The sequence below is a fragment of the Triplophysa dalaica genome, chromosome 18, assembly GCF_015846415.1.
Source record: "Triplophysa dalaica isolate WHDGS20190420 chromosome 18, ASM1584641v1, whole genome shotgun sequence".
NCBI lineage: Eukaryota > Metazoa > Chordata > Actinopteri > Cypriniformes > Nemacheilidae > Triplophysa > Triplophysa dalaica.
In genome coordinates, this window is record NC_079559.1 from 13317844 (window position 1) to 13335785 (window position 17942).

At 40.1% G+C, this 17942-nt stretch overlaps 1 protein-coding gene across 8 annotated transcripts in view; it reads left to right on the forward strand.

Annotated features, from left to right (window-relative positions):
- Positions 1-17942, forward strand: part of LOC130407327 (nuclear receptor corepressor 2-like) — a 76995-nt gene that overhangs the window by 39247 nt on the left and 19806 nt on the right. For all 8 annotated transcript variants that reach the window (XM_056730112.1, XM_056730113.1, XM_056730117.1 and 5 more), the window contains exons 7-19: positions 886-942; positions 3105-3157; positions 5474-5540; positions 6263-6435; positions 6533-6623; positions 7036-7214; positions 7687-7741; positions 7868-7966; positions 10258-10385; positions 11368-11525; positions 12051-12113; positions 16134-16276; positions 16570-16705. In XM_056730112.1, the coding sequence (XP_056586090.1) occupies positions 886-942; positions 3105-3157; positions 5474-5540; positions 6263-6435; positions 6533-6623; positions 7036-7214; positions 7687-7741; positions 7868-7966; positions 10258-10385; positions 11368-11525; positions 12051-12113; positions 16134-16276; positions 16570-16705 (1402 nt within the window). The remainder of the gene's footprint in view (positions 1-885; positions 943-3104; positions 3158-5473; positions 5541-6262; positions 6436-6532; positions 6624-7035; positions 7215-7686; positions 7742-7867; positions 7967-10257; positions 10386-11367; positions 11526-12050; positions 12114-16133; positions 16277-16569; positions 16706-17942) is intronic.

Sequence of the window (17942 nt, forward strand, 5' to 3'; positions counted from 1 at the left end):
ATTTTGTATTATAAACACTTGCACATACATGTATACATATTTAGGAAATATTTACATATTGTTTTAATATGTATTTATTTATATTTACCAATAATATGAATTCATATATACGTGTTTTTTTATATATTATTCTCAAATATATACATGTATGTTTTTCTAAATTCATAATGAATATGCACAGTAAACAGAAATATATTACGTATAATGCATATGCATATTCTGGATGCCAATTTGACAGCCCTAATTGATGTGAAATTAATGAAATCATTTTGCAATCTATTATGTGTGAAAAAAACCTGTGTGAAAATAGATGAAAATTGGTTGCCTAGCAATGGTTAATTTTGGGAATATAAATTGGCATAATATGACCAATCAGAATCCAGTAATCCAGAGACCTATTAAGACACTAGTGGCCGTTGCATGGAAAGTATAGCTTCATTATTGAGCTGTAAAAAGTGTTCACTCCATCCAAAGTAACTTGTTAAAAAATCCTGTTATAGGAAAGGAAACATGACGCATGTGAAAGAAGAAGTGCAGCCTTTTTTGTCACTATGTTCCTTTTCGGGCTCTTTGTGTCAGTAGTGAATGTAAGAAATTTGTCTTTATTTTCTCTGATTGGATTTACTCCCATGCCATCTTCTCTCTCTCCTCTCCTTCTTTGTGCTTTTTTTATCTCTCACCCTCACTCACTCTCACTCTCTTTTACAAAACGAGGATGAGAGCGTTATATGGTACAGGGCAGCAAGTGTCTTCTATTAAGGGCTCTATTAATAGTACATCTCTAACACACTCAGTTTTTCATGTGTGTGCGCTGGAGAGAGCGTGAGATTTGTTGCTGTGGTGATGTGCTGCTGACATTTGCCGTTGCATGTGTGTTTTGAACAGAAAAAGGCAGAGGAAGCTCACCGGATCCTGGAGGGACTGGGACCTCGAGTAGAGCTGGTGAGTCCAAATTTCTCCTCATCCATTCTCTTCTCGGCTGCATTTCCTGTTCCCCCTTCTTTCCAGCTGGGAGGATTTACATTTGTTTATTGGCTGCTGTGAGTCAGAAGTGAATTGATCTCATAACTCTTCCAGCAACGTTCGCTCTCATGGATAATACATTTGTTTGCTTGATTTCAGCATCTGTTTTAAAGCACACTAGTTTGGCTTTCGAATTTGTTCAATTTCATAACACCTCACAATTTCAGCTTCAACGTTATATAGCGGCATCCATTAAACTCATATAATCTCATATTGTATTATATATTTCTATGTTCTATATTCTATATAATTGAGCAACAGATTATGAATGACTGATTACGATATCATCCTCATCACATCACATAAAGCATACTGTATTTAGATCATAGTTCAGCGTGCTTAATAAGTAACTTTTCAAACAAGTTGTATTTGATGATGGTTTTGGCCATTATGGGTCATTACGTAATTTTGTTTATATAAATTCATTGTTAGTAATTTACCCCTCTGCAGACTTTATTGCATTATAATTACATTATTACATAATAATTTACGATTCATAAGAATAAAGGTGACGCAAATCACTTTCTCTCATGTTTAATAAATCAAATCATGCGTTGTGAAAGTAGAGCAGCATTATTTCAAATGATCATATTTGACTTTCATTCATGCTCTCTCCAAACTTATTCAGTTTAAATGATCTGTCTCTTCTCTCGGTGCTGTAATTCATCACTCTTTTATGCAAGTCATGTGAATGAAGAAGTGGAGTTTTTCCTTTTACTGTCAAAGCAAATGGGAATTCCTAACTTTGCTCTGCCTTCCCATATGCTTCCATTGAAGTTTACCCCTTCTGTAGTTTACTTCCACATTTCTAGAGAATGAAACAAACCTGGGAACTCCTTCAAATTTCCTAATACACACCAGAAGAGTAAGAAGACAATAACCGGGTTTCCATCCAAAGTTGCGAATATAGCTTACGCGCAAAATTCGAATATCACATAAACATTTGCGAAAAAAAGCACCATTTCCGACCAGTCAGCCATCACTCCATAATAAGATGGTACTAAATGTCAGTAAGAAAACTCAGAGAAGCAAATGAGTATAATAATATTCATATATAATAATTACTAGCTCAAGTAGATGAAACCCAATAAATGTGCTGCTTTTGTGGATGCCTGCTGTTTGGGAAACGCAGTCATGACAGTTCTGGGAGGCGAATACAGAAACAATTTGGTGACTTTTCTCAGGCATTTAAGAATCAACATATCAACATTTCAGATGCTGTTTGACACGATCAGTACTCTGGTTAGTCAGGTCACGCAGTCTCATAGTGCAGTACATGACTTTTATTCACATGAACCCTTCTCACAAAAAAAAATGTTTTGATCCATCATTTCCATCGTTTCTGATGCAAAACTTGAAAATGCGCATTAAACCAGAGTGATGGAAACCCGGCTATTGTTTGAATTGCACCAGTTTGTTGCAAACTAGAGCCCATGTATATATATTTCTTTATTTCTCTCTATATTTAGATTGGCACATTTTGCACTCGGATTGACAAGTATTGCACATTTAATCACTCTGGTTCTTGATCAGGTCACGTTGTTCAATTCTTAGTGCTTGTGTGGCCTCATAGTTGCTATGTTTGATGTGTTTGTATGTCATTATAAGTCAAGCCTGCTGGTGTAACACAACCTTTTCTGTGTGAAATATAAACTCTTTCAGCCCTGCGTCGACACAGTGTGCATTACACTACAGCCTGTTGTTCACAAGATGGCTGTTGACCACATGCAGAAGTGTTTGGCACGGCTTCGCTCTTCTCTCAGAGTAGATCCAGAACAGACCAATTGACTGCCAGAGGGCCAATGTGTGACATCATTGAACAGTCCTTCCGGTCAGCCATACGTCAACACATTTATTGTTCCGTATGGACGTCTTGTGGTGAATCCATCTTGCAAACCAGAGTGCAGTGTTGATAGCAGAAGTGTTTAGATGTGGTATCAGGGAAGATATTTTGCTGTTACTTGGCTTTGATTTAAAAAAAAAGTGGAGCGACGTTATTCCCTTGATGTGACCACAGCATCTGTGTGAATGTAAACTGTTCCTTTTTTATGTCTCACTTTTGATTCTGTCTCCCTCTACAGCCTTTGTACAACCAGCCGTCTGATACCAAGCAGTACCATGAGAACATCAAAATGTGAGTAGGCTGTTTCTCCTTCAGACTCAAAAACAACATCCATCGAGAGAGCTGTAAAGATCTCTAAAGCTTCACCAAATGCATTCATGCATAATTCCACCTGAACAGAGATATTAAGCGATGAGCCTTAATGAGATCCAGACAGATAATACAAATTCTACCGTTATAGTTCCTCAGATGTTTATTTAAATTGCTGTGGTTTTGTTTGTACAATCCTGTTTTATTTGAACTTGGACCTTCTGGGCATTATTATTGTTCTTGAAAATATTATGATTGCTCATTTGGCCTTTTACCAACCCATGGGTTATTTGGACTCAGAAGTGTTAAGGCAGGCAGAGAACAGAAAGTGTGTGTGGTTTTGAGAGAGAATACATATTTCAGCCATTCTTTGATCGGGCACAAATGAAAGTTTTGTTTGGTTCCTCTATCAACCTCAGCAGCAGTGATTCATTGGTAATGATCAAAACTGTGTAATGATTTGGTAAGCGCGTCCACGGGTCAGGGGCGTTGTGAATGGGATGTTAAGGTTCAGGCGGAATTGTAGGTTCTAGTTTATGACACACAGCAGCTAATCCTGCAGCCATCTGCTGCATAATGCAGTGCAATCTTTGTACCTAGACACTTAATTTCACCACTACATGTAACACACACGTCAGATGGTAGAAGACATCCTGCCAAGTTCAACAATAATCTCTAATCGTGCCAGTAATTTAATATCATGCTGATTTTCCTCTGAAATAGCATGCAGATCTAAACACAGCTTCTGCCAGGTCACACACACAAACAGAGAGGCTAGTAAGTAATGGAAATTCAGTACCAGTTTAGATTCATTACGGTTCAACCCTGTAGTTAAAGGAATAGTTCACCTTCAAAATGATTTTCATTTAGGGTCAGGGTTCATCATTTGTAGTTTGGTTCTTTTGGTCCGGACCAAAAAATAAATATAAATGTAATCCTGGTTCGCTTCGCGTTCAGACTGGCATTTTAACAGAACCTAAAGCTATCGAGCCTAACAGCTTAGGTTTAAAGTCACAACTTGATTGGACAGCTTTTATGATTTATATTTTAAAACTTACCGGACATCCAAAACAATGCTGTTTGCTGGGTTATACATGCTCAGTGTATGCCTGCGCATATGAGGGTATTTTTAGCAAGCCTGTAACTAGCATAGACATTTACATTTATGCTTTTTGCAGACGCTTTCATTCAAAGCGACTTACATTGTATTATCCTATACATTTATACTAAGGCATATGCAGTTGTTAAGGCAATGCTTTTACCACTGAGCTACAGAAAAGCTCAGTGGAGTCCTCAGGAATTGTTTAAAGCTGTCAAAACGGTGCCAGAAATTCATCATACGCAAGCACAGATCTAATAAACACTCCTTTATATTACCAAATCACTTGATTTTCAGGTCGTATATTAACATCACTTCTTGTTTTTGCTTCGGTAGGATGCCTTTGGTCAGTGTTGCGTTCATAGTTCAATCGAAATGCACCAGAGGTTGTTTGAAAGTTGACCAAGACCCCTCTTTTAAGCGGTCTCTGACTGCTTGTTTGGTACGCACCAGGGTTTACACTTACACAAATAAAGCGGACTTACGGAGCAATCGTACCAGAGTTTGTTTTAAACAAACCAAAAATATCAATTGTGAACACACCCTGTTGTCATTTTAAACCTGTTGGATTTTCTTCCACAGAACATAAAATAAGATATATATTTTTAAATGTTTGAACCAAAAAAAACATGGGTACCTGTTGACTTCTATTGTATGGACACAAAACCAATCCAAGTCAATAGGGACCAAAGTTTTTTTTGTTACCAGCATTTTTCAAAACATTTTCCTCTTAAATTCTGCAGAAGAAAGTCATACAGGTTTGAAATGACAAGAGCGCGTCTAAATTATGACAGAATTTTCATTCTGAAGGTGAACTATTCCTTTAAAAAAACGAGGGGCCCTAAGGCAAGAAATAAATCAGGATGGAGGCAATTCATCTTACTTGTATATCTAGCTTACTCTCTTAACCATACTTCCCCAAATGTTTGTTACGTTACGCCACATTTATATCCTTTTAAATGTTAATGTGGGTCTGGGTGATGTGTTTAATTCTATATCTGCCTTTATGAGTGAGCTTAATTTTACAATCTATTTGCTTAGCACAGAATTAATGTAGCTGAGAGTGTTTTTATGCCTAATTTCTTTTGATCACTGTTGTGTGCACACACATGTATAGAGATCTCACTTGATATGTATAAGTAAAAACAGGAAAAATAGGGTGATGTTGTGTTTTAAAATGTTTTTCTCCTCTTTTACAGAAACCAGGCAATGAGGAAGAAGCTAATTCTTTATTTCAAAAGAAGAAACCATGCTCGCAAACAGTGGGTAAGTAAATGCAGCCAAACACACACAGCGCTGTTGCATTGGGGCTGTCTGTATCGAAATATTAAGTGCAGTGGTTTTTATTATTAACAGCTCTGAGGAAATAATGTTGAAAACTAACCAAAAGAAAATAACAGACAGAGGACTGTGCTGGGCAGGGCTGTGCATCGAAACCTAGCGCAATCTATACCTAGACATCTTTGGGTGTCATAGGTTTGTTTTAAAGGTGCTGTGTGTCATCTTTTTGGAGGGTCTATTGACAGAAATGCAATATAATACGTCTTCAGAAATGTATAAAGACATTACACAATGATGCATTATGTTTTTATAACCTTAGAATGAGCTATTTCTATTTACATACACCGTGGGTCCCCTTACATGGAATCGCCATGTTGTTTCTACAGTAGCCCTAAACGGACAGACTGCTCTACAGAGCACGTTTGGTAAATACGTTATCTCCCACGGCAAAGAAGCAAAAATGTGACGACATCTTAGTTCTGTGTCATCCACAATAGTGCTTCCAAAGGAAAGGCTGAGCGGTGCAGTGAGCCGTTTGGAAACAATTAAGAACCTCAACGCTAGATGCCGCAAAATTTTATACACCGGACCTTTAATGCTTCAAATTGCCCGTGATGTCCGACAAAGCTCTTTAAATAGGTAGACATTTTGAGGTTTAAGATCTTATTGTGTTTTACGTTCAAATGGGTGTCTGCATGTGCGTTCAGGAACAGAAATTCTGCCAGCGCTATGATCATCTAATGGAGGCTTGGGAGAAGAAAGTCGAGCGCATAGAGAACAACCCACGCCGAAGAGCCAAAGAGAGCAAAGTACGGGAATACTACGAAAAGCAGTTCCCCGAGATCCGCAAGCAGAGAGAGATGCATGAGCGCATGCAGACGTGAGTAAAGTGAATGTAGCCTTGAGCATCAGATGTTGCAACGAAATGGTACGTGTGTGGTTTCAAAGGCTTGCGCTGACAGTGTTTTTGTTTACAGTCGAGTGGCTCAGAGAGGAGGGGGACTGGCCTCAGCAGCCCGCAGCGAACATGAGGTTTCGGAGATAATAGACGGCATCTCCGAGCAAGAGGTACGACAGTTTCTTTAAGTGGACTTTATACTCCCTTAATGCTGTTCGTTTTGATATTTTGTGGTTCAGTGCTTTGACGACTTAAAGTGTCCATAAAATGTTTGCGGTCACCTGCACTTCCACACTGGACAAGCACACCCGATCATGCAATTATGTGGAGGCGATGTGGTCATTTCACGTTTTTATCCTTTCCAGACAAAGTGACTTCAGTGACTTTAAAACCCAAGGTCTGTTGCACAACCAATGAGGTTTTGTGGCTCATGCACTTCCTAAACGCAGTAACACGATGCAGAGGCCACATATTTGCTGACAGTTGTTTCTTCACCTCGCTCTTACATTCCAGTTAGGTTTCTCGGTTTCATTTGACATTTTTTCATTTCATATTTATTACAGCCTCTTTTTCTCTCCACAGAACTCTGAGAAGCAGATGCGCCAGTTAGCCGTGATTCCTCCAATGCTGTTCGATGCCGAGCAGCAGAGGATAAAGTTCATCAACATGAACGGCCTGATTTGCGATCCAATGAAGGTCTACAAAGACAGACAGGTCATGAACATGTGGAGCGAGCAGGAGAAAGACACCTTCCGCGAGAAGTACGTTCTGCGCTTAGCTTGCTTGTTGATTTTGCGTGAAAGAAAGGCTTGAAGAAACGTACGGTTTCCTTAGCAGGTTGAGAATCTTTCACACTTAGCCTGATTGCGTGATTTGATTGCCACAATGGAAAATGAATCAGGTTGTGCAATGTATTATGTTGTGTCATTTTCATATCTTTGACTTTGTGACATTATTTCCCGTATTTTTGATGGCATTTCTCAGTTTTTGCAATTCAAATCTCTCAAAAACGTGTATGCGATTTCTTGTTTGGATCTCAAACATTTACAGTAATACTGTAGAATTCGACAGGAAAAGGAAGAGATCTGGTCTGATTGTTTAGTGTTACACTTACTGGATGAATAAGGAAGTTTATTGGCTACACCAGCCCTGCGTCTTGCAAGCTAACCACATTAAGGTTCGAGAGCAACAGCATTACGTTCTCATTTTTAAACATCTTTCTTCTCTCTGCAGGTTTATCCAGCACCCGAAAAACTTTGCCCTGATATCCTCCTGTCTGGAGAGAAAGGTACGCCAATGTCTTTATTAATACCATCATACAGGCAATGCAGTCTGTGTGTGTAGACCTTATGTACATGATCAAAGTGGATGAGTGGAGAGAGTAAGTTTTGGATTGTTTTTGGTGTTTGCGAAGACGGTGGCCGATTGCGTCCTGTTTTACTACCTGACTAAGAAGAATGAGAACTACAAGAACATTGTTAGAAGGAACTACCGCCGGAGAGGCAGGAGCCAGGTGAGACCACATCTCCCAGCATGCACTTTTCTAATAATGCGTTTCCTTAAATGGACTTCTTTTTTGTGTTTATGATATCTGGCCATAAAGATGTTATGTTGTTGGATCTAGATGTTAACAAAGAAACAAAATAGTGAGAATTTGATAAACAGGCTGTTATGCATGTACTGTAAAACTATACCTGAGTAATTGTCACGAAATCTAGGGTACAATACTTATATCAGCATATTGTCTTTTTAGTCATTAAAAACAAGCACTGTCATGTTTAAACACAAATTCCACAAAACTGTAAAAAAATTAAACATATTTTTCATAATAAGACCTTAAAAATATATCAAATATAATTACCGTTAACAACCCTAAAATAAGAGGAGCCTTGATGTCGAAGCAACCTTCTATTAATCATATCCAATTAGACATTCATAAAGTTTATTTTCATAGAAAATTATTAACATTATAAAAGACAAAGCATTAACCTGGATGACGCCAAGTCTTTGTGACAAGATACGGTAGCATCTCTAGTACTTTTTTGTTGGAGTAGCAGTTTTTTAATAAGTAAAAATATAGAATTGTAGCAATCTGTGGCAGGACACTCTATTAAATATGTACATTGTGTTCATGTTCAGTTGTCTCCTCATATGTTGCTCGTGAGTCGTGATTATAATGATGATGTGAACACACCCAAGTATGTGTGTGTTGTGTTTTTAATAATAAATCAGTTTGAATCTAATGAGTCTATCACAGAAGCGCACCTCATAGTGAGCTCGATCTACATGAAGCAATTATCTAGCTCCCTGCCCTCCTGGAGTCCATCGTATTTCTCCCATGCTTCCTGCTCAACTTCAACACACACACATTTATTTCCATTTGTGCGCTGTGAGAGAAAGTCTTAGTGCTGTTGCTTGAATGCAGGAAATGTTTGTTGCTTCTGAGAGAGAGCGAGAGAGCAGGCACTGATATTGTTGAGCTTTGTGTGTGTGTGTGTGTTGCCGGCAATAATAGCAGGCTCAATAAAAGCTGATAGAATAATGAGCCCACAGCACAAACACATTTGTTTTACTGGTCTTCTGCTGCTGGAACCGCTATGTTCAGGTCATTAAATATCGCCCGATCTCAATGGTCTCATGTTAAAACGCTCTCAGCCAATTCCAACCCAACAGAGAGCGAGAGAGTGGTACATGGAGATGATTCTGATGGGTGAGAGAGAGCGCAAGAACAAAAGAAAAACTTACAAACAGAAAGGAAGTTACTGTATGGATGAGCGCGTCTGTATGTGTGCATTTAACTGGGCATGAATATCTGTGTGTGTTTGTGTGCAGCGCTGTAAAATGTGGGCAGTTGACATGCCATGTAATTTAACCATTCTCAGAAGAAAATGTCTAGTCATTTTTTTGTTGTTTAGTTGGATAGCAAAGCTAAGGTTGATTACATTTGTATTGTTTATGGAGATTTCTAGAGTGGTTTATTTAGTCATGAAAGTTTTTCGTCACTAAAAGGCATAACATTCGCATTACAATTGTGCATGTGATTTTTGAGACACTACGTGGATTTTGTACTTTTAGAAATGTATTTTTCAGACCGCAGAATGATTGAAATGATATGATAAATTATAGCGTTGATGTAGTAAAAGCTTGTCATACTTTTTCTTATTCAAATATTAACATATCTTTTGTTTGTCAACACTGTGTGCGCTTGTGTGTATGAGAATTTATACAAGTTCCTATGAAGTTGTACAGCTCAGATGCAGACTCTGGTCACAGGGATGTTTCTCTTTCTCTCTGTACTCGTTCAATTCATCGATCTCTCCCTCCCTCTCCATCTTCAGTCCCCTCAGATTCTCTTGATTATTTTCCCCCTTTCATCCTCCTGTCATCCATTTTCCTTCCCACACCAGCTGTAGTCAAGCGTACTCTTTCTGTCCTGACAAATACAGATGACTTGAACTGCCTCATAACTCATAGAGAATTTTTTCTGTGAAGGAAAACCCACATACATAGATGATTGAACTGGGTGATGAGGGTTCTGCTTCCCACTCGCGGGCTTTCTTTTTTTCTCCTGTTGAGCAACATGTATCTAACTCACTGTGCTTATATACAGTAACTGGATTTATAGTAAGATTTCTTGGTTCTGATAAGTTACCCTCCTGATTGAAATATTTAAAGCACATTCATCGGTCAAATTAATGAATATCAATTAATTTTGTCCTTTATACAGGTAAAGAAGGTGTTAACATGAACTGATGCTATTAATGTTACATTAAGTTATTGCGTTTTCATTGGCTCTGCCCACAGAACAACCAGCAGGCACAGCAACAGGTGAACCGCAACAGCCAGGAGGAAAAAGAGGACAAGGAGAAAGAGAAAGAGGTAGATCGTGAGGAGGACAAAGCCGAGGTAGAGGACAAGGAGGAGGCAATAAAGTGAGTGTCTTTATCCATCTTTTGCTCACCTTTTCTCGTAATGTTGTTCCGCAGTAGCCACGGAACTTGTGTGTCTGCGATTCAGCTTAACGGAGAAGGCACAGTTATATAACCTGCAGGTGGAAAAAGCATTCTGCTGACTTGCCACTCAACACTGGTGTTAAAATCCTCCGACTTGGAGCTCTTTTAGTCGCTTGAATCTCGCAGACTCCTGGCTTAAGATCCCCAAAATCAACTTTACAGTTTCCTGGAACAATGGCTGTGTCAAATACAGGTTCCATGTCATTTCAACCCCATTTTGGGAGCTGTTGGTTGGCCATCACTAGTGCACTCACAGGTGCACTCTATATTAAAGTACTCAAGGGAAAAACAGGTAACACCGTGTATAAATCTAAACCTGTGCAGTCAGCAGTGCTGTAGGGTGTGATTAGGGCACATTAGCAGCGGCCCCAATACACGGCCCTGAGTATATGCCCGACATGTCAGCTATACATTAATTGTGTACATTAAGCCGAATCTGTGCTTCCTCATGCATCTCTCCAGTGAAAGTCACAGCCTGCGGCCACAGCTGGTGCTACTATTTTTAGTGTCTTTATCTGCAAGATGGATTATGTGCAGGTAAGATAAATGAGGGGCTGCTCGTCCCATGGCCACATCTTTCCATTGTGCCGTGCTGCTGTGGGGGAATTCACTCAATAGGGAGGCAAAATCGGTATTTTGTTGAAACAGGTGTTTTTTGCGAATTATTGGCACATCAGATTATAAACATTATGATTTCGGAATGCTCACTGATTAATTGAAAATAATTGCATTAAAGCTTACATTTATAGTTCTGCATCCTTCAAGCCACTTCCATTGAAAAAGATTGAAGGTTAAGAGGAAGAATCGTGTTTGAGTTATGGGAGTAATATGCCCTGATGTGATGTTCTTTCAATAAAGACCTGATGTAATGATTATGTTGTCTCTTTCTTTCTTATTGTAGAGATGACACCTCCGGTGAGGACGGGGAGGAGAAAGAGCAACCTGTAGCTGTTAAAGGACGACGCACCGCCAACAGCCGTGGACACCGGAAAGGACGAGTGACTCGCTCTATGACCAGCGAGCAGGAAGAGAATACTTCGCCGCTCAATAATGAACTCTGTAAGCATACACACGCCCTATCTCACCCACCCACATTCAGTCTAGTGGATGAACGCCTCTGTATTCTAGTGTCTCTCAAGTCCATTGTAATCAGAGTCAAATAAGTCCCCAGATGAACTGTGCATGACCTTCTAACATTGTTCCATTCTTTGTTTTTTAACTTGAGTTTTTTTTTTATCTTGCCTAGAGGTGATCTTTAGAGCACTATGACTTATGTAGTTTATCTGGGAGTTTTCTTGAACATGCATTTATTGTTGTGAGTTTTAACATGTGGTGCATACATAAGGGTCAGAACGATTCCTCCGGCAGCTCTTGGCCTTTCCCATGGTCCATCACGAGAGCTCTTGAGGCTCTTTTTAATTTCTCTTAACCTTCAGTCTGTTCTTTTGCTTTGTTTATTTAAGGATTCCCTTGGATATAACCTCTTCATTCTGTATTTTATTTTATTGGTTGCCTCCCGCAGTGATGCAATGCATCTGTTCTTTTGGATCGATGTGTTATGTCATTGTTTGCTTTGTGTTACAGCAAACCTTGAGATGAACGAAAGCTCACGCTGGACTGAAGAGGAGATGGAAACGGCGAAGAAAGGTCAGAACCCGTGTGTGTGTGTTTGCTTTTTACCACAGTGTACATATTGTAGAGACTATACATTATTTAACAGATGGAATAAATTGTACAACACAGAATTAGGTATATAACATTGATCTGGATAAGAGAGAGCAATATTTACAGAAAGTATTGGATGTTGGCCAGAGTCTGAATAATGTTCATGAACCTTTTTTGCCATTTTATTGCAAATTCTCTGTCATGAATTTCATCATATTAAAATGTGTTACATTGTGCTATGATAACTTTTGGCGGCTACACTTAGGCGTAGTCACATTAGCCTAAGTATTTACCACATAAGGGGTGGGGGAAGTGTTGAATTTTATGAATGATGGGCATACCAGCTTCGTGGAATTCTGCAGCAGTGATAAGAACGGCAACCCTAAGCCTAGCAACTCCACAAACATTTACTCCGACTCTAGAGGACATGCTGTGCCCTTGCCCTCATTTCACAATTCACACACACGTCTGAATGCGCACGCAGTGTTTATACGACGGTTGTCATTTAACTTAACGTCTCCGCACAAACAATAAGAGCTCTATTAAGAGATCTTTGAACACACTCGCACCGGATTATATAAGCAGAACGCATGAGTAATGAGCGAAGCCTTGATCTTTTGTATGTGTCAGTGTTTGGACTGTAATGTAGACGGCCGTTCGTCTGACCTAGTTGAGATGAGCTCCACGTCGCTCTCTGTTTCTCTAGCATCGGCACTTTAGGTCTGATCGGTCAGGCCGCCTGTTCCACACTGTAACTTGATAACTCTGCATTAATGATAAAGTCCCTGGAACTGAATGGGATTCGTTGTTTACATAGGACAGGACTTGTCCTCACGTACATGCCGACACGAGGGTGTATCAAGCAAAAGCATCTTAAACAGATACACAAATTCAGAAACCGGCCAGCAGTGCTTTACTCATTTTTCATGCTTGCTTATCATATCAAAGATTTTTTTATTAGTAACATTTTACACTCGACACAAGCTTGTTTAATTCTAGGGTTCAGAAAGAGGGTGGAACATGTAATAGTGAAACAAATTGATAAATATTTGTGGTGCAGACAATCTTGGCTAACATTGCGGACGCTTCATAGAAATCCTTTTAGTTCACATTGTTTGTACACATTTCTCTTTAGTACAGTATATAGTTCAACTTTAGCAGTCTTGCACACCAGAACCCTGCTCTACTTAACCTTAGTGTACCCGCCTTATCTTAATCTTTCCCTCACCCCTCATATCCTGCGAGCCTCTGAACGCCAGCCAGTTACCTCGCGTGCCCTTTAGAAAGCTGCTTATGGCTCTTTGTGCTAATCTGTTTATATCTGGTCACTTTTAAAGAGAAAGAGCAGGAATATGCGTTGATGGCACTTGGATGTCTCGTTGCATTCCTTCGCGCACAGATGAAGAGAGAGAGACAAATAGAAAGAGAGAGAGAGTGGTGGCACAGCCTTTTAAAGGCAGGGTGGCCTCGCATGTGTGCATGTCGGTGTAAAAAGGAAGGAAGTTGAGTTTGAGCTTTTTTTGTGCGTGACCAAAGACGGTTCTCGCGTCTCCTATGTGCTGTTCTTCGTTCACGAATATTTGTTAGATGTGATAAATGCTGTCAAACTCTGCGATGCAACTTTCACATGAGTGAGATCACAAGAAAAAACGTTATTTATGTACAGTGTGTACATGGTTCATTCTGTCTGTGTGTCGTCTCTCTCGCACTCTGTGAGCGGTTACATTCAGTTGTATGAGCGGAGAAAGGAAGTGGCTGAATTGTGGGTTGGCACGAATCAGAGGACTTGGCAAGCAGTCGTGTTCCCCTCTCTCTCTCTCTCTCTCTCTCTCTCTCTCTCTCTCGCTTTCTGAAACTGTTGTCAAGGACTGTGTGCAGAGGTCACTTTGAAGAAAAAAGCAGGTCGGTTTGGAGGAATCGCTTCCCCTCTGCTTTCTCATGATATCAACATCAAACCGCTCGCATCACGTCTCTCTCTCTCTCTGTGTCTGCCACTATCCCCGGCTCTTATTTTCTGTTTGCCTTTGATTGTTTGTACATAGATGCCTTCTGGCACAGAGACTGTATCGGAGAGTGCAAAAGAGAGAGAGAGTAATGGAAGAGATCAGATGGGGTTGTGCAGGGAGGGGGAGGGCATTAGGGGGGTGGAGTTACTGCATCTCGGCTTCACTCCGCTGTTAAAGTCCAGCCAAGCGGCAGCCAGTGAAGAGGAGTGGAAAAAAACTGTGGCCTTGCGACGGAGCGAGAGAGAGAGAGTGCGTGAGTTTGATAAATACAGAGAGCCAGAGAAGAAAAAGAGAGGGGCGGCTCTGTTTGGAGAGAAACAGCAGCGCGGCTATCGGATAGGAGGAGGGTATGGGAGCAGAGCTGCTTTTTCCCTCCCAAACGCCACTCCCTTTTTCTCTTTCCTGCGTTTCCTCGCGTCGTGTCGGAGCTTCGAGAGCCTCTCTTGCGCATTTCCATGGAGATGGAAGTGTGGGAGAAGATGAAAGACTGATGGAGCGATGAGGAAGTGCCGACGGCTGGGCCTTACATTTTCTCCATGCAAGTCTGTGATTGGACGACCCCCAGTCGGCCGAGGATTTTGATTGGATGCAGCGTCGGCACATGATCTTGAATAAACAGAGCTGATTGGACGGCTTCCTCATGGCTTCTGTCTGACTGGAGTAATAGCTTTTGGAGGTTTCATCTACTTCTGGGTTGTGTTGTGGACTTAACGCAGCAATTTGAAGTGAAACTGTGGTTTGCTGAGAGATGGGGTTGATGAAACCTGCGTTCCAGGAAGTGTCCTAAACAGACGCTTTGCCTTGTGGTGGATTGTGCAACAATGGACCTTTGGAATGAACCGGCTATGTGAAAAAAATACGTATGGATGAATTGTGTGTTAGCAGGCTTGCATTTATAGAAGTCTTTGCAGTCGTGTCATGCTTTTTAAGTGTTTGTGACAAACAGCTGGAATAGAGACAGAAAGCAAGCTCTGGAGATGGTATTAAGGATAAACATGAGGATGTGCAAATCTTCCAAGACATCAAATAATTTCTAGGTTTGTTCGTACTATTGTGCTCCATACACATGCATTTCTCTTTCTCGCTCGCACTCTCTCTCTCTCTCTCTCTCTCTCTCTCTCTCTCTCTCTCTCTCTGCTTCACGGACGGTCTTGTAGCTCTCTTTTAGAGGACAGTAATGCTGTATTGTAGTCATATGTAATTTAAGTCCGAGCAGATATTTAGCCTGGACAAGATTTCCAATGTGAAGCTAGTCGACAAAAAACTTGGATTTGTCATTGAACGGTAAAGGTTTCTGTAGAGCTGACAGACGCCTGCTGAGCGTAAGCTCGGTGTTAAATGATTGAAAACGGTTCATGTCAGGCTGCCGTCCCACTTTCCTCCTCAGACGCCAAATGACAGCACATGATCTTTGACCTTTTATTGCGGTTTCCATTAATGACGTCGCGAGGCCAGGCAAATGGGAACGCTCGAGGCCTCTGTAAGCCGGCACACAGGATCTTGTGTTATGTTAACGTTGAGAGATTGTCTGTTGGGCTGTGTGTCATATAAATCTTATATAAACTGCACCAGCTGAGGTGCTGGCCTATTTTAAGTGCAGTTGTCTTATTGTGGCACGAAGTAAGGGAAAAATTGTGTAAATACACAAGTTTGTCGGAGTTGTGGCTTGGGAGTTTGTTGGAACTGATGATATGGAGAACTGTCATGTCGGTCTGTAAATCAGATATGGTTATTTGGCAATGTTAACAATTTGCTTGGTCGGTCACAATGCAAGATTGATTGCGGCTTGTGTTAGCTAATCATCTTCCATTGTTCCTGTTTTTTTGGCTAGTTTTTATCAATAAAATGGACGAAAGGGCAACAAAAACTGTTTTGTGTCCAACAGTCTCTCATGCGTATAAATAACTATCACAATGACACAAACACTCCTGGCTCTGTTTCCTGTTTTTGCTATTGAAAAGGTGAGCATGTTCCTTCTTTTCCCGTCACTATGCAGGTCTGCTTCAGTATGGTCGAAACTGGTCCTCCATTGCCAAAATGGTCGGCTCCAAAACCGTCTCCCAATGCAAGAACTTCTACTTCAACTACAAGAAGAGACAGAAACTGGATGAGATACTGCAACAGCATAAAATAAAATCGGTCGGTTTTTATGTCTTGTTTAATGTTTGTATAAATTGAAGAATTTAGAGGTCCAGAAATCTGTCGATTCTGATTTAAATAATGTTAATATAATTAATGAAGAATTAATATAACAATTAAATATAACAATATTAATAATAGTGATACTTTACTATTACTATTACTATAGTAAAAGTGATAATAATGATAACAATTTAATAATAATAATCATAATATGATATAATAAAATGATTATTATTATGATGAAATTTTGATAAAAGTATTTAATATGAGAATGGTTTTTGTGTTTGCAGGAAAAAGAGCGCAAAGCCAGGCGTAAAGGTAAAACTGTTCATAACGAAGAGGCCAGCGCTCCTGCCGCAGAGGAGGAGGAGATGGAGGGATCCGGAGTCAGTGGCAACGAAGAGGAGGCTCAGGAGGATGGAGAAGGTACAAATAAAACCACACTTGTTCATCTCCTATGTGCACACTGAAATCTTTTTTTTTATTTCCCTCTTCATAGCGTGATACAAAGACAGCAATTGAGTCGCGTTACTGATTTACCATGTAACATAACGAATGATTACACAATCTCTATATAGTTGTTATCTAACGCAGATATGAAACAGTGCACCTTTGGGGCTTTGTGGTTACCAGGAAATCCCACAGCAGCTTGAATCCAACGGTGTAGAGCTTTTCTCAGAACATGAGCAACACGTGGTGGAGAGTCACCTATGACCTCACTCATGATAGAACCCTGACCTACTTCTGTACGCTTCGGAGAACGTGGCGACAGTCATGCAGGCAGAATTTGGTTTTCCAGGAGAGCTAGGCTGTGCGCCCTGAATGGAGTAATTGAAGTGGTTTTGTTGACCAGAAGTTATGCTAACACTGTCTGGGTGCAGATGAGTATCTTTGGGCGTGTGCGTTGTAGTGCGATCTTAGTTTTGGAGTCGTGGTGTCACAGGGTCTACTCGTGTCCGCAATAAATCTATGAAGTGAGCGCTTTGTGCTCTGTGTTTGGCAGTCAGGTGTGGCTTGCCGATAAATAGCTTTCGTAAGCTTTCATAAAGCCCCAGTTATCAGGTCAAAGCTTGTGATAGAAAGCCAACAAGGGGAAGTGCTTATTATGTTATGGTTATTGTGTAATTACATCCAGATGAGCGTATGTTCAACCGCTGTGGTTTGTTATGCCAGTGGGAAAATGAAGCTTATCTTTATCCCCTGCTGTGCGTTAAGTTATGTTTTTTTATTATTTACTTTATTTGACAGAGGAATTGTTAGATTTGCCCTTCTGCACTGTAGAATCGACTCTAGTCTGATTATAATAGGGATTTCTCACATTTTTTTAATACAAAAAACAGGAAATGAACAGGAAATTATACATTTGCTTTCAGTTTTGTTTTAGTTATCTTCTGTTGTATATTTATATATATTTGTATTTGTGTGCCAAAAATGATTGAATGTAATTACAAGTACAGCAAGTTACCGAAATTTGTCTATTTAGTAGTCTTGGAAATAAGAAGTGACGAGGAGCAGAAATATTCATTTTTACATCATAATCTGAGAGTAGGTTTATTAAGGGGATACTTCACCCAAAATGAATATTCTGTTATCATTTACTTGCCTCTGAGTTGTGCCAAATCTGTATTCACTTCTTTGTTCTGATGAAAAAGATTCCGAGAAA